General features: G+C 40.8%; 1 protein-coding gene across 2 annotated transcripts; it reads left to right on the top strand.

The window, feature by feature from the left end:
* LOC109981443 (protocadherin alpha-C2) lies at positions 1 to 7354 on the top strand. Of its 2 annotated transcripts, XM_020630229.2 has the most exons (3): positions 1 to 2612; positions 3707 to 3743; positions 4683 to 7354. In XM_020630229.2, exons 1-2 carry the CDS (start codon positions 177 to 179, stop codon positions 3716 to 3718), a joined length of 2448 nt encoding a protein of 815 aa, XP_020485885.1. In that variant the 5' UTR covers positions 1 to 176; the 3' UTR covers positions 3719 to 3743; positions 4683 to 7354. The 2 variants fall into 2 exon arrangements, with proteins under 2 accessions (XP_020485885.1, XP_020485884.1); XM_020630228.2 differs by lacking the exon at positions 3707 to 3743.
* Positions 7355 to 17701: the final 10347 nt, after the last annotated feature.

The following is a 17701-nucleotide window of genomic DNA, read 5'->3' as shown; positions in this document are numbered from 1 at the left end:
CCTGCAGAGCCGTGGTGTGTGAGCCCTGCTCCTCCAGCGGTATTGTACCGTGCATGGCCTACTGCAGCTGCAGCTTCAACTCGTGGAGGCAAGAATGACACCGGCGCTCCCCTACATGAAGACAACCTGAGCGTAAGGACGGGTCTGTTTCATTTCATCATTTAAAGATTACCACAATGATGGCGCTCTTCGATGCACCTTTACGGACACGGTTGATCGTGCCGGTTTTTACATTCATGGCACTGTGGGGATGCGCGCTGTCCATCACTCGCTACTCTATACCGGAGGAGATGGAGGAGGGCTCCTTTGTTGCCAATCTGGCCACAGATCTGGGTCTGGATGTTCGCAGTTTGGTGCAGCGTAGCGCGAAACTCGATGTCATTCAGAGCAAAAATTACCTTGACATCAACAAAGAAACGGGGGAGCTGATAATCCGCGAGAAGATAGACCGGGAGAGCATATGCATGACTAAAACAACCTCGTGCTTTCTGAAGATGGATGTCATACTAGAAAACCCCATTCGTATTTTTAACCTCGAGTTAGAAATCATGGACATCAACGACAACGCGCCGCTGTTTCGTAGGAAGACAATGCACTTGGACATATCTGAGGCAACCCCTCCCGGTGAGAGGTTTTCATTGACAAACGCGGTGGATGCGGATGTGGGGGCGAATTCAATCAAAACGTACTATCTGAGTGAGAGCAAATACTTTAACATTGACATTCAAACCGGCAGCGATGGCTCCAAATATGTCGATTTAGTGCTGAGCGGTAATTTGGACCGAGAGGAGCATTCATCCCATAATTTGATTCTAACCGCTGTGGATGGAGGGGTTCCTCCCCGCTCAGGCACAGCCAGCATCGTTATTAATGTGCTGGATATCAATGACAACGCCCCCCTCTTCAGTCAGCCGGTTTATGCAGTGAACGTCTCTGAGAACGCGGCTGCAGGGACAGTGGTCATGACCTTAAATGCAACAGACTTGGATGAAGGCACAAACGCCCAGCTGGTGTATTCATACACTCTGTACACCTCAGAGAAGACTCAGGAGATCTTTTCTCTTGATCCGAACACAGGCGAGATCAAGGTGAAGGGGGTGATTGATTACGAGGAGAGTCAGAGTTTTGAGATGCACATCCAGGCTCAGGACCGAGGGGCAAGCCCGCTCACGGGAAACTGTAAAGTCTTGTTGAATGTCACAGATCTGAATGATAACTACCCAGAGGTGACCATCAAGTCTGTGAAAAGTTCCCTGACTGAGGATGTTGCTGTAGGGACGCTGATTGCCGTGATCAGTGTGAGAGACAGGGACTCTGGAAGGAACGGGGTAGTAGAGCTCACTTTGAATCAAGAAAAGTCTTTACCTTTCCGCCTTGACAAATCATCAGAGGGTTACTTTGAGCTGCTTGTGTCCAAGCCGCTGGACAGAGAGATAATAAGCAAGTATGACATCACTTTGAGGGTAACAGACAAAGGCTCACCTCCCTTATCTGAAAACGAGACCATCACCTTAGAGATCCTGGACATCAATGACAATGCACCCAAGTTCCCTCAGTCCTTCTACACCATCCATGTCGTTGAGAACAATCTACCAGGGGCGTTATTGACATCTCTTAGCGCATTTGACCCAGATCTCAATGAGAACCAGTACTTGGTTTACTTCATAATGGAGAAGGAGATTGTTAACACGTCCATGTCAATGCTGTTTTCCATCAACCCTGAGAACGGCGATCTCTATGCCCTGAAGACCTTCGACTACGAGAGAGAGAGGGAGTTCCTCTTCCACATCGAGGCAAGAGACTCTGGTGTCCCCCCGCTGAGCAGCAACGTGACGGTCCACATCATCATTCTGGACCAAAACGACAACACCCCCCTCATCGTGTCACCGTGGCGGGCACAGGGTTCCGTAGTAGAGGAGGTGATACCCAGGTCAACGGATAAGGGGCACTTAGTCGCCAAAGTGATTGCCATTGATGCAGATTCTGAGCAGAATGCCAGAGTCACGTATCAACTCTTGCAGATCACAGACTCAACCCTATTCAGCTTGGACCAATACAACGGGGAGATACGGACAACAAGGATGTTCAGCTACAGAGACCCGAGAGTACAGCGGCTGGTGATCGTCGCCAAAGACAATGGCCAACCCGCTCTCTCTGCCACCGTCACCATCAAGATATCAACGGTAGAACATGCCATGTCCTTTTCAGAGACCACAGAGTTGCCCATAGAGTACGACGTCTTCACAGACCTGAACCTGTACCTGGTGATCGGTTTAGGGGCCGTGTCGTTCCTGCTGCTGATAACCATCTTGGTAATAATTGTGCTCAAGTGTCAGAAACCAAAACCAAAGGCCATCAAGCTCCCACCAGCCAACAGGAACAGCGTGATCAGCAGGAACAGCATGATAAGCCAGAGGAGCTCCACCATCGCAGACTCCACGCTGATCTCCAGCGATGCCTACTGGTACAGTTTGTTCCTGGCGGAGACCAGGAAGGGCAAGGTGGTGGTGAGACAGCCCATCATCCCGAAAGGAGCTGGGTACTTTGTGTCCAGTATACCCCGGAGCATAGGGCCTAGTGAGACCACAGACTCCAGAGCATCCACACTGGAGGTACGTATGAACAAAATGGTAGGCTTTGAAGGGACTAAAAAAAAAAGGGGGAACACCATCACTTTTAGGGATGTTTAATGACAACACAGAAGGAACAGGTGTTTCTGAGACCACTAATTGACACACTATCATCTCTATCTGCTCTGTTAAAGAAACGATCATATCATGTTTTCTTCCCCCTGTAAGGCTAATATGAGTTCTGTTGTATTGAGCTTTTACTTCTGAATGCATTCTATAGTACATAGTAATACATCACGTGCAAAATTCCAAAGACACATTTCTGAAAGTCAACTTTGAATCATTCTTTCTTTCTTCATGTTATTTTATACACATGTTATTAAGTATTTTAAAATTAGACACTCTTTGGGGCTATTTCTTGTAAAGAGATTTATTTTAACTATCCATGCGGTGATTCTGGACGAAAGAACTATATTTGATCATTTAAAAAAAGCAAAATTAAATTCCCAACAATTTTGGCTTCTAACTCCAAACGAAAAATCCCTCCAGCTACAACTTAAAATGCTGCCGCAGATTGATGCATCATTATTAGGATCATAATGATGGTGGATTACCAAGGCGAACTCTCTGCACTTTCATTGCATAATTAGGCCAAACAAATACCCCCAAACTGGAAATGTGCTACTATTTCATGTCCTTTGTTGTATGTAGGTCATTTTATTGCAGATGCATAACATACAATCAGAGCATAACTAGTAGGCGTTAGAGTAGGGAGGGGGGTACTTCAAAGAAGCCCAGACATGAGGGGGAGGAGAGGGGATTCTCTTCAAGGACACGAGCTATATGGCTGTGCTGAGTTTGATGCATCATGCTGGGGGTCTGCAGTGCACTCGGTAGACTGTAACCAATGTGGAAGCTGATCCAGATGTTGTTTGCTTTTGTGCAGCTGGACCTGCAGACTAAACTGAAACAAGTGATCCCCTGAAAGATTAAACAACATGAATATGCATTGATGCACAGGTGCATGAAGAGAAAGAGAGAGAGTGTGTGTGTGTGTGTGTGTGATGTGTATGTACTGTAAGCGTGTCTGAGTTTCACACATACAACTGAACTTGTCTCTTTTTTCTGTTCTTAAGTACTCAAAATGAAAGGAAGTCCATTCTACAACTGGAGGTATGCTGGTTGCTAACTACATTCTGTAGAGCCACTATAATTTCCTATCCTTTTCTATTTGGTATACATTATTGGTTTGGCTCAAAAACCTTGCTTTGGTAAACTGTCACAGTTCCCAATGTGGGTGTTATCTATTGGTCTCCTCCTGATTAAATAGAGCACAATCAAATATTTTCCATTTGTTCTCGGTCACACTCCGTCCCCCCCACAAATACAATACTCTTGTTTTTCCAGTGCAAAGCCATTGTGAGAGCTCAAATATAAATTGGCCAGTCTCTCAACTGCAAAAAAAAAACCTATCAGCTTCCTGAGAGCTGAGATTAGAATAAAAATTGGCTGCCTGACAGACTTGTGTTGCGCACATCTGGCCGGCCTGGCAGAGATTCAGGGCAAAGTGATGGCACAGACCGGAAAAAAGGGGGATTAGGGAATGAATTGTCCCAAATAGGTTCTCTGTGTGTAACATACCTGAGAGCAGAGACTGTGTCAACTATCTCCACATCCCTGCACATGAACTCTGTTTGGGCATCTCTCAAATGTTTCCAAAAATAACATGGAACCTGCTTCTTTTTTTTTTTTTTTTACAATATTGGCCCACCCAATACCAAATAGCACACTGTGATGCCTGCTTGTGCATGCTTTAATGACACCTTTCACTTCCCTATTACTGTTATATTTAAGCTGCACACAATACATTGCTCTATTATTTGTGAATGATTTGGTAAAAAAAACAGAATTCTCAAGAACATAATTTGAAAGGTACAAAATAAAATGCACCTCAGTTATTGATTGATTGAAATGTCCCTCTAAATGTCCCTGAAAGTCAATGACATGGTGGCAGTAACCAGTCACAATCCACCGTTGCATGAGTGAGGACTTTCTACAGTAAATCCAGGTCGCCTTCCTTTTCGGCTCATTCTTTCTTCTTCCTCTCTGCAGGGACCCAGAAGAGAACTGCCATGATATAATCATCTCTTCATGGAAGTCTCTGGATGAAGGTTTTTCCCTATGACTCACAAAAGAAGATGTAAAACAACTGTCCTCCCTCTGTTCCTCTGCTCCTCCAATCCCCCATACAAACATGGACCAGGAATCACCTCAGCTTTCTGCCTTCTTTTCTCTTTTCAAGCATGAATCTGCATGATTCTACAACATATTTGGACATGGAAATATAAATCATTCATCGCAGGCTATTTGGGCATCCTCCTAGAGTTGCCTCATGTAGTAAATCATTCCTTCCTTAACGCTTTCTCCTCGATGGACAAAATTTGCCTTTTTCTCCAGGGTTTATGCGGTGTGCTGTAGTTCTAGAAAACATCAGTAGCTTAACTCACATAAGTCATGCAACATTTCTGAAAACGGAAGTTTAAAACACGCCTATTGCAAAATAGTCAGATGAGTCAGGGTAAATATGATTCTTCCATTACTCTGATAAATACTGAACTGTAGCTGGTTCTGTCACAAATTCAGGCTTTGCACTTGGTGTTCTTTCTCTTTGAATAATAATTTTTACTCTCTACTGTTACTCTCTGATGAAAAAAACCAATGATCTGATTTTACAATTCTCATTTTTTACAATGTTTGTTGTACTCAGCAGTGATGAATGTGTGAAAAAAAGACAAAAAAGAATGAAAGAAAACTGTAAAATTAAGTTAAAAAAAACAGGAGATACTTTGTTTCTCTTTTTAGTTGATTGTAGATACTGTAGTTCTATGACGATAAAGAGGTCAAAGAAGCAAAAAGACTTTTGACACCTTCACTTTTGCATCAGGTTTTACCTTATAGACGTCTGTGCTCTTACAAAGTATCGGTTTTCTGGCTTCAGTGGGGAGGCACAAATTACACAGCAATATGAAATTATCTGAAATGTGATCGTGTCGAAAATCCAGTGCATCCGCTGTTTCAGCCTGTCTCCTCTTGCAGGAGGGGGGGGGGGGGGGTGTCTTTCTATCAAATCTCTATTCAGAGGCAATCAGCAGAATTAGGGGGCAGGGTCACAATGGGGCTGCAAGGAAATCATTCAATTGTAACGGACATAATTTTTCAAAATCAGGTTTAAATGTCAATTTAACTTTATTTGCAAAAGGTTTACCGTATTACATTTATAAACTGTTATCTTTACAAGCTAATTCTGACTGACTTTTTTCCAGGCTTAAGCTGAATTCTCATTTTCTGAAAGCACTCGGTGCAACTCTCAATTGAAAGAAATACAATTAAAAGTGAAATAAAAAAAAAATATTTTGTAATGATAAATACTGTTTATTGAAAAAAAAATAAGAATATTAAAATGAATTTATCTTTGCCTCGGTGTAAGGGAAATATACAGTACGGCCCAGGCGAGGTGTTGTTTTATGAATATTCATGTTTTTATAGATATTTTAAGTAATGACTTTTAACGCTGCTTTTGTGAGCTTCTCGAAGGGCATTTTGTGTTGCATATTTGTAGTTTGGTGCGTATGATGTTGTTTTTGATAGTTCAAATAGAAACAAGAGTACTTCTCATGACCTCAAAGGTAGCGCCGTTGTGCTGCTGTGAAGCCCAGGACTTTTCATTTCTCAGAAACAAGGAGCTTATTAAGACTACTCATTAGGGTGCTAAATGATCAAATGTAATTGGGTGAGGTAAGGAGATTTGACTGTGAGAAGGGGGAACAGGGTGTTAATTATAGTTACAGTATTCTGGTGCTGACTCCGCACAGCAAAAAAAGAAAAGAAAAAAAAAGAGACAGTGCTTAGAAAGTATTACACAGATGATAGCACTTTAAAAATACACAAGGAATCCAAATGCTAACGCTGCAGCCGCTCAGTTATGCAGCAAGAGAGAACATTTCTACATGTATTGCGATACATAGTCTGAGTCAGGGAAATCAAACCTCTCCTTTCCTCTCTCCCCGTTGCCGGACGACCAGACATAAACACAGTCTGTCTGTCTGTCAGACTGAGGAAGTCATGTGATGAAGGATCTATAATTCTTGTGTGCATTCAATGCCTGAACTCGCCAACTGTAAGAATTTATTTTAAAAAATTGCACATACGATGAGCTCCTTGCGTGCCTTCTGCATTGTGAAAGATGTTTGCGACTGTTTATGGCTAAAATCAAGGCATGTCCCTCAGTATTACTAATTACAGTTACCCCAATGATTAACTACCGTGAATGGCTCAAGAGTTGTGAAGTGGGAGCTCAGTGTTTGGGTCTCAGAGCAGAAGAACCATTTGATGCATTTACTGTAAAATCAAACTGCTTTATACTTTGTGTTTTTTATACCGTAGACTTTTTTGATATCATCTGTATTCACTGTGATCAAATGGCACAGGAGGTGCTTGTGCTCGGCATAGTAAAAAAAGTGTGTTATTTCTCATTCGTGTACACAGCTCAGTTGTTTTCCTCGGCTACTTTGCCACTCAGATTGTACAGTATGCCACGAGAGTTGTATCAAAACCATAATCCAGATCCATCCCACTTAGTGGATCAAAGACAGAATGGGAGAGAATGGTCTTGCTTTATTTCTTTTATTTTCTATAGTCTGGTTAATTGTCAGATTTTGATGTTGCTTATTTGGCTTAAATGTTCTGCCTGATCATACTAGTTTGAATAAAGCTTTTTAATCTGTGCCTGTGTTTTGGGTCTGTGATGAAAAATGAAACAAAGTTAGAAGAAGTGACTTCTGGAAAGCCACACACACACACACACACACACACACACACACACACACACACACACACACACACACACACACACACACACATCTCTCTCTCCGGGTCTCATTCTCTCACTGAAATTCCCTGCATACACACATTTTGACCCAGTTTCTCACTGTAACACGCTGTACTAATTCTTGGAAATTGAAAACCAAATAAAGGAGACGTGCTCGCAGTTCAAATGGCAGAAGCAGACAAATAATAGCTTTTTCTGGATTATTGAAAGCCTAGAGACACATTATGTGGCCTTCTCTGTGACCACACAGAGCTCTCAGTCTGATGTCCAGCAGGAGACGTGATGTGTGAGGAAGTAGTGTAGCATGATATGAAGAAGTCCTCATTACAATCCATGGCGCACGCACAACTCATTTGTATATTTATAACAGTTATTGCAATTAATTTCTTTTTAGTAAATTTGCACGCATATGTATGTGGATACTGCTTTGTAACAGCTAAGGAGGAAATATGATATATAGACAACATGTATCATATATCAGACAAATAAAAACTACTGTGATTATTTGTCCAGCAATCTAATTCCTCATATATTTCCTCTCTCTCTCTCTCTGTGACCTATTCAAGAGGGATTTATCGATGCCAGACTTGACTTGGCTTCACTTAATTTCCCTAGAAATAAAGGGGGCTCCTGTAAATGCCAAGTGATTGAAAGTAACAGTTAGAGACAACCAAGAAAGAACTTTATAAAAACAGTTAATAACTATACAAACAAGAGAACTCAAACAAACAAGGCGATATGCTTTTTTTTTTTACATTCCACAGCATTCTCGCAGCGTAGAGTAACACTGTTAGGTTCATGGAACTATACAAAGATACTAAGGTCAATTTGGGACATGAATTTCAAATAGTTACACTATATCACTGGACTCATCAATTGAATGTGAGATTTTGGAAGATATTCTACGATACTTATTCAGTAGGACTAGAAAAGGTTAGAAGTGCTACAGCCATAGACTGTAAATATTAATAGATAAAGCCTGAGTGACGTCAGCCACCTGTCACTGCAGGGGGGCTCCGGAGGCTCATCGGCAGCAGCCACCATGCTGGAAATGCTGTCTCCCTAACTTTCAGTCAACCTAACGACAGGCTTAGAGCTTATTGACGAACCGTTACATCGCTCCCACCTGTCAATCATTTCAGCGACACACTCAAGTATGGCTAACACGTATCGTTTTCCAAATGAAAACAGGGCCCTTTAAAAAGAATTCACTTCCCGTACAGTGTGTGCCAGTGATGCCAATAACTAATCTGATGTGATGTATTTCGTTTTTTTGTACCAGGCTGTATACATTTTTGGCTTTTTGCGTGAATGTGACTTCCGGTGTTCCTGGAGCCAGCCTCAAGCGGACACTCGACAAACTGCAGGCACTTCCACATTGGCTTCATTATTCAAGAGCGGAGGTTTTGACATTGAAGTCCCTAACGCCGAAAACACTGCAGATACACAATAAAACTAAAAATCAGTGGATTTATTGCAACAAGTAAGAAAATAAGAAAATGACACAGGCTCTCTGGGTCAAATAGGTGAACCTGGGGGACACTCATCCCAGCAGCCCTTTGAAACAAAAGGTAATGCTCGATTAAAATACCTTAAGGACTTTCGGCTACTTTTTCTCTAAAAGGATTGGAAGTAGGTTGGAGGAAATAAGCACATTCATGTGTACTGAGTATTTCTGAAGTTTTTTTTTTTTCCGTCAATCCTCCTCCCCAGTGGGCTTTGTTTTCAGCACTGGCGCTTCTCCATAGTGCTGAAAGCGTTGCGCAACCAAGCTGTGATGCTGCAAAGACTGCTTTTCCTTTCACTCTCCACTTAAAGATATATATATATATATATTTTTTTTTTTTGTAAAACAGGCCACACTACAGGGTTCCCTGTGAAATGCTTTTCAACAAAATCTTATTACTCCAGTTATTTCTCTATAGAGTACCTTAGGTAAGAATAAAATGTAGGGCAGCTGTGAGTAGCCACCCACATCTGTGGTTTCTTGGGCTGTTCAGAAAGCATAGTCTAAAAATACATGGCAATCCAGTTTCATGATGAAAGTAAGGTTTCCTACCCTGTACTAAAACATGAATACATGGGCCCTGGGATGGCCTGGTGACCTTTCACATGTGTTTTCCTTTGCTTATTGTATGCTAAACAGGATTAAGTCCTGACACGACCCTGAATGGAAACATGGCGAAAAATCAATAAGCATACTGTGCATTTTTAAGATTCTCTGTAAGTGGAGGGGAGGGCAGATGAGTTAACTCACCACCAACCCTTTTATGTTAGGCGTTTGTAGCCTCAGTGTGTTTCAACAGTGCACTTAGCAATAACAGAAAAGCAGCAGCACTGAGAAACTTTCCTCCCTTCCACAGAAAAGTAGAAGTAAAAGCTTTATCGGGTTATGATTGATGGTTTTGAAAAGGTTTGCAATTAAGCAGTCCATTATACATCATCAGGACTTCTATGCGCAGAGCTGTAGACCTTTCATTTCTCGACTTTTGACTTCATCATAAATCACCTCATGAGCCTCCTCCTTCTCAATCGCAGAACTGCTTTTGTTTGCGCAGGGCTAGATCAGTAGTGTATTGATCGAGGAAATGGGTTTCCCTTTTGAACACTGTCTGTTTCCGTATTGAATACTGGATTAGAATATTAAAAATGGAGATTTTCAGAGATAGGCAGAAGCTGCTTAAGCATATTTTAACCAGATTATGTGGATTTGCTCAATCCTGTCTAGATTTGCTCAGCATGAAAGTCGGTTTGAAATCAGCGCCTGTGTTTGCAACCACAGACCTTTCAGACGTCAAATTTTAAACTGAGTCTTCTGATGTTGTTTAAGAACTTGGCGTCCAATTCACTGCTTAACACTACAGCAGCAGCAGCAGCCATGTCACAATGTGGTATGCAGAGGTAGTTCAGAGAAGATTTGCTCTCTGGTGCCCTCTGTCTGTACTTGGAGGTTTTGGAGGATGTGAGGGTGAGCAGTGAGTCATTGTTACAGACACAACAACACAGACACAGACACACAGAAACATTTGCCTGAGTCTTGTTATCAGTGACATAAACAATGTCTCAGTCAAGAGTCTTTGAAATACATTTAGAATACTTGAATGCCATGAATGAATGAAAACTATAAGTCTGCCCAAAGAGATCATACACTCTCAAAACTGTATAGCAACTAAACAAAGAAAAAAAAAAAAGAGGCTAACAGACCTCCATTCACAAAAAGAGAACAATTTAAAGCAATTAACAACAGGTCTGATCGTTCAGAGAGCCTCCATCTGGAAGAGAGAGATAATTTGGGGAGAGAGTGAGAGAGAGAGAGGAGTGCATAACAGTCACTTTGTGTAATGGAAGGATTTGCGCACAATCATCATCAATGGACACCAGATAGCTATTATTACTCTCATTATCTTAATGCAATATTTTGGAAAACATTCTATAACTCTGATTCAATAAGCCTACTGCCTGCAAATGCAAAAAGTCATTAAAGGCCTGCAACTCACTGAAAACCCCTGCAGATTAATTCATTGTATTACTAACACAGATTGTAAATAAGAAGTAGATGTAGGCTCCTGGATTTCAAAAAACAATGAGGAATAGCCTAAGACTTAAAGTGTGTCCAACTGTGTGAATGCACTTTGTTCAAACATTTTGCCTAATGAGTTTATGGTCTCAATCAATGGTTTCATGTCTTCTTTAATAAAGCGTGGTGTTTGTTCCACAAGTCATGGTGCTGTGTAAAGCAACACCGACAATAAATCATTTGGAAATATTCTTAGCCTCTGACTACCAGTGATTGACAAGACACCACATTGTTAAGCTGCCAACCAGCTCAGAGACTGAAGTATGTGTGTCCACAATCAAAATATGGCCAATTCTGCCTCTCAAAGAAAGATGGCAACTGCCAAAAAGCAGAACAATATGATTTTAAAAAGCCAACAAACCAAACTGTGACTGAATCACTCCTTTGTGATTAAAAACTTGTCCAGAGATCTTTGTGATTTTTTGACAAAAGTAGTTTGAGGTACTTATTAAATCTTTTCTTCCGCCAATCGTGATGATCTTTGTCTTAATTTAAACCATGTTCCGACTTCAACAGTCTAAGTCGAAGTGTGAGGCAGGCTGAGGGTGCGTGACCCACTTGCATGAGTGAGTCAGATAAGCAGAGAGAAGACCCTGGCTGGAGAACATGCACAATGGGGTCAAGTGGAGTCCTAACACCTAGAGCCTGGGTTTTCCTCACAGCTGGAAGGACACAGCAGCGAATGAGTCTTAAGCAAAAAGTGCAGTAATGTTGTCACTGGAGCAGAATCAGAGGGGGGGGGATTGATGTGTCATTTGTTTTATCTTGTGTCTGTGTTGCCACAGACTGAGTGTGGAGAGATAAAAGCTATTGCATCGCAGCAGAGATGGATATGAACAGGCTGTTGCTCTGATCTAGACACAAACAGTGGACCAGACAGGAAAACAAATCTATTACAGCATCTGCAAACTATGTGTTTTAAGACCCAAGATCTCCCCAGACAACTTCTGTCTTGTTGCTTTTATTTGACGTCTGTAAGATCTTGTTTTTAATAAGGCAAACGTTGCTGCAGATTACAGGGAATTCATGTCGTGACCATTGATAGATATGTATTTATAGAAGTGCTCACATGAAAAAGGAGCAGGCTTCTCATTCAGAGGGGAACCAGGGACTCAAGACGTCTATGCTGAGCCAGGAGTAGGACTGATGTAGAAGTAATATGATGTAGTTAAGTGAAGGGAGATTTAGTCTCAGTCTTGAGTGACGCCTGTGGCAGGTTTTTTTTTTATGTGTGGCTGCCCTTGCCAAAGGGTCACTGCTGTGCTAGTTAATGTTTGCCATTCTGGATGGATTTAGAGGACTGCGTGTAGGCTGGAATCCAGCACAGACTCTTAACACTAAACTTAAATATCTGACAGAAACACTTAAAGGAAAATGTAGTTTGTAAGTTTGACTTTAAGACAAATTTGGTATCACAGGGGCAGATGGGCAGATACAGACTTGCTCAAAGACATTGTAGCTGTTTCTACAACCACTTCTCCCTTCTCCCGCTCCATATTATCTTAACTCTTAAAAACAACATATTTGGGGCGCTGGTGGCGCAGTGGTTAGTGCGCCCACCCCTTGTATGGAGGCTGTAGTCTTCCAGGCATGGCAGCCTGGGTTCAAATCCGGCCTGTGGCTCCCTTCCAACATCATGTTCCCCACTCTCTCTCCCTGATTTCCAACTCTATCCACTGTCCTGTCTCTCCATGAAAGGCACAAAAAGCCCAAAAAATAAATCTTTAAAAAAAGGGCATATTTCATCAAAGAGTGTATTAATGTTTTGTGAGGACAGTACATCAATTTTAGACTGTTGAACACGGCTGGCTATGACAAATTCATCAAATTCCTGTTGCTATGGAAACAACAATTTATGTATGAGTCTTTATGCAAGAAATCCAAAATGGTACCTATAGCCAAGCAGGTGAACAATGTGTATTCTGCCTGTTTAAACTCCTCTAACTTGACAGTTAATGTTTGATTTCTGTTGAACAGTGTGGAGGTGAATGTGTCAAGGATCATTTTTCATTAGGCAAGCTAGCAAATACTAGCAGGTCAACAACTTTTCACATCAGACCAAGTATAAGCTATGAATGCTTTATTTGGGTTTCTCATGATCAGTATATCCATTTATTTGGAGGCCTTAAATACCCATGCTGATATTTGTTAGTCGGTTTAACAGTGAGGGGAAGGACATACTGTACATGTCCACATGTCTCTGGGCATCTTTATGAGATTAAACAAAATTATTGAAACCATTTGAATTAGTTTTAAAGTGCTTTAAAAAATATATATATATATATATCCATGCCCATTTTTACTTTAATGTCTTAATTTTCCCATTTTCCTGCTCCTGTTTTAATGTAATTTAGCTTGTATCTATATATTATTTCTTAATTTGACTTGCACTAACAGAAGTGTTATTCGGGAAACCCTAGTATTCAACTGTTTTAATTATAACATGCCACAGCGGTCCTGTTGACCCTGCATAGATTATTCAACAGAGCCCTTACAGAGCCTCACCACTAGATGCATTCAGGCAGGGATCTATCGTGCTCGAGGCTATCAGGACAGCCTTGCCCTGCCAGATGTTGTGACCGACTTTGTCTGTTTTGGACGGATTTCCCAGACTCCCTCAGATTCAGCTAAAAATAGTGCAGCTCTGTTCTCGCAGCATGAGTTTGGTACTGATTATTTTATTCGTAGTTGTTTTGTTTTTTTAAACTAAAGCATCGTTTGCAGCCAATATTCCTCTATTTTCAACTAAAAGCAGGGTGTGTTAAATATTCAGTGGTGTCCCTCCAGTTTTCCTTTTTGGTACATGAACACAAGGCGCCTAATTCCTTCACTGCCTGATTATAATGTTGTTATCTCTGGGCTCTACCCCAAATTTTACACAAGAGAACCGTGGCTACTGACCTAGCAATTCGTCTTCAGTCTCTTTCTTTTTGAGTCACGCCTGCTCCTTCAATATGTTCCCATTAACATGAGAAATAAAGGGATATTTTCTGAAAACTCATCGTAGCACAATTTACCCTAGTCTTTGTTATTTCTGAAATGTAAATCAATTAATCAGTGCATCCACACATGTTAATGTATTTTTTAAACTGGATATTGTCATTGCATTGCTTTTAGAAAAGAATGATGATTCCTATACCTAGTGTGTTGACACATCACTATACCAGGAAATCTGAGGAATAATGTGCCTGAGTCCCTTTACAACTCATTATGGTTATCCATTAAAGTTGTTGGATTGGTGTATCCATAACTGCTTTAAAATTAGACCCCCTCCCCCCTTTAATTAATACAAGTTGTACAATTAGAGATTAACAAATACATAATAGTTGAGCTCTTAACTCAAACTAGTGTAAGAAGTGTTTTGACTTCATTGAACACTGATTGAATTTTCATCTTTGAAGGCTTCCATTGAAGGTGAAAAAAAATCCTCTTCCCACAGATCATTAAAAATGTATACAAATGTAGTGTAACAAGAAACTCTCTGTTGGTGTTGTTTTTTATCGAGCCCTTGTTAATACTTCATCGTTTCATTCTGTTTGTGTGGGAAGTAAGTTTGTGTAAAATTGCTCGAACAAAGGAAATGTGTTCTATAAAAGGTGTGGTGCTACTACAAGTTTCAGTATTGTATCATCTTCCGGTGTTTTTCCACAAAGCAATAGTCAGACTACAACACCACTCTGTTCCATTTGAATAAAAGCAGTAAAACATGCTGCATGAAGCCCTTCTGTAAAATGAACTCATTTAGGTGTTGGTTAAGTAGACAGACAGTCAGTTAAACCAGTCAGTGCACAACATGGATTCTGAAATCTTTAAAACAATCCCATTAAGGCTTCAGCACAATACACATAAACAATGCCTCAGAAGTGCTTTATAATCCCCACTTTTTTTTACCTTCCTTCTTCAGGTTTAACTGGACTTAAAACATGACATTAGACTCTTTGGAGGTGTGTGGGTCTAAAATGAACCTTACTCACTGATGGTTAATTCAACACATGACAATATAATGTATACTAATAATCAATTCCACATCCATGTTTTAAAAAACATTTGGGGTTGCCAAATATCAGTTTTTTCAAAAAGGAGATACATCAATTTCAGGCAAGGAAAAAAAAACATGTCTTATATGACTATAGCTAAAATACAGAAACAAGGTTTTTATTCCCATGTTTTTTTTTTAAATTGATGACATTGTTTTTATTTTTAACTCTGTAGCACGTTGCGATATGTTTCGAAAATGTAAAGTGCATTAAAAATCAAATTTATTATAATTATTATTAATAAGGCGTTCACTGGGAGCTACTGGGCAGGATATGGGTCGCAGTCCTTCTAGCCTGGGGAAATTGGGAGGAAATTCACTCTAAAAGCCAATCAAAACACACATACATAGCGATAACTTAGGCTTGCAGTAAAAAGAGTGTATTTCCCAACAGAGGCCAAGAGTGAGAAGACAAACATTTAAGGTGTTCAGATGGTGTACAAAAACACAATAATCGTGCAAAAAAAAAAAGTCTCTGCAGCCCCAGCAATGGCATTAAATGCATATCAATAAACCTTTGAAAAAGTGCAGTCAGTACAGCAAGACAAATCCACACAGGCAGGAGACTTGACTAAACTTCACCAGATGTGCTCCATCAGCTCTCACTGAGGGCACCTCGTTCATCTCTGCATAAAGAAACAGTCTGTGAAATAGGTCACTGAAGCAGCTGTGTTCCCAAAATGCAGTATATCTGCATACCTTTGTCATCATTAACACGCAACTAGGGGAACGGCTTCAATTAGTGGAACACCGAAACAACAATAAAACAGGGTATGATCCAAAATCATATAAGGGATGCTTAATTAATTATCAAATACATATTAACTGTATGATAATGTTATAAAAGTGTGAAGGAATTGAATTAATATCACTTTTCTCTCACATCATATAGTTACAAATATGAAATTTTACTTAAGTTATCAACCATTAACAGTGGACTTGTGTGCCATCGTTTAGGCCTACCTACTTTTTTGCACACATATAATGACTACAGAAAGACTTAACGTTCAAGTATAATATCAAAAAGGTGTCTGTGCTTCTGCCCCAGACACAGAAGCATTTTGTCACCAGATGTTTGCATGTGAAGCCCTGAAGCTTCAAACCTTTTTTTTGAACACTAAAAAAAACAGAAAACCCCAGAGCTGTATGGGGTTTCACCAGCACCCCCATCATCATCAGTGAACAGCTTGGTTATTTTGCCAAACACATTTACACCTGAGGTTTATGTAAATCTTCCACTTTGGAGAACATGAACTCCCTAAAACCAAAGAAGGAAAGTGCTTGCGTGAACCTCATTGTTATCATGCATTATCTTGACTTTTGAGCACCAAATATAACGTTGGAGGGCTATTTCCAAGAAACGATTTTAACATAATAATTAGAGGTAACATAATAATTATGCCAGTTGCATTTCTGCATGCATCGACCTGTAAAAATTAACTTAAAAGGCAGAAAACTGTGTGGATCTTTCTTAGACAAATGCAAATGGTGTCACATCGAGCCTAAGCATATATATATTTTTAATTGCATAGCTTATTATTAGCACGTTGTCAGCCTGCTTGTCTCCGTGCCCATATATAAACCTATATCATGTGTCTCCTCGGGATACAGAGGCTGCTATTGCCTATAGACAGAACATGAGCCTCCTGCTTTGTGGGGTCCACCACGGGCATCTTAAATACGATTATGTGACCTGACAGTCTGGGGTCTACCACTGACAGTGATCCATGTGGAGCGAAGCTTGTGATTGTCAGTGCAATGCTTTCATTCTGCTGCGCCTTGGCCAAATGCTCGCCATGCGGTGGGCTGCGCTGCAGAATCGCTACTGGCGAATTATCCATCCTTATGATTCCAGTCCAGACAAAGAGACAAACATGAGCCAGTCCACAAAACATGTGTCTGAGTATGTTGCAGCGTTATTTATTTATTAATTTTTACGCTTTTGCCTTCAATTTCTCTGGGGTTGGTGCGGGTGATGCTTAGAAGTGTGCAGATGTGTAATTGCCTTTAGGAGCAACATGAGGGTGGATATATTTAACACCGGTAAATTCAGTGTTTAATAAACCTATGGAGGTTGTATTTTCCATTGCAATGATTCCAACATAGATTTGTCAACCACGTGCGTGAAATTTCTGATTTTTTTTTTGGAATGAATTCCTGAAGTCGCGGATTAAACTATAGGCTAGTAAAGCTATATGCGTGTAGATTGTGGGGGTGCGTTCATGTGTTGGTCGTCTATTAGCTCCCAGACCCCGACATGGAGGGATGAGAGGAGAGAAATGGGTGGGAAGGGAGGAAGGGAGGAGGAGGAGGAGGGGAGCTGCGCCACAGTGGAGAGAGCTGGAGTCTGAGTGCGCGCTAGGGTGGGATACTGTCCTTCCCAAGTCAAGCTCGCTATATTCAATTAGGCAACTTCCGGTTACGGTTTCAAGATAAATGATCTGTTAAGAAACATGCTGTATGAGTTCATACATTTTCAAAGAAAAATGAACAGGTAGTACAGGAAGAATTTTAGCTTTTTGACGAAAAAAGGTAGCTGAAGGTTTTACACTAGAAAGGGACATTTTATCTGTTTGTTCAACATGCATTATTGCTAAACAAGTTAAAACATGCAGGGCGTATGACAAGAA

The sequence above is a fragment of the Labrus bergylta genome, chromosome 14 (genome assembly GCF_963930695.1).
Source record: "Labrus bergylta chromosome 14, fLabBer1.1, whole genome shotgun sequence".
In the NCBI taxonomy this organism is placed as follows: Eukaryota; Metazoa; Chordata; class Actinopteri; order Labriformes; family Labridae; genus Labrus; species Labrus bergylta.
The sequence above is the reverse complement of the archived record's forward strand: the minus strand, read 5'-3'. Positions and strand labels throughout refer to the sequence as shown.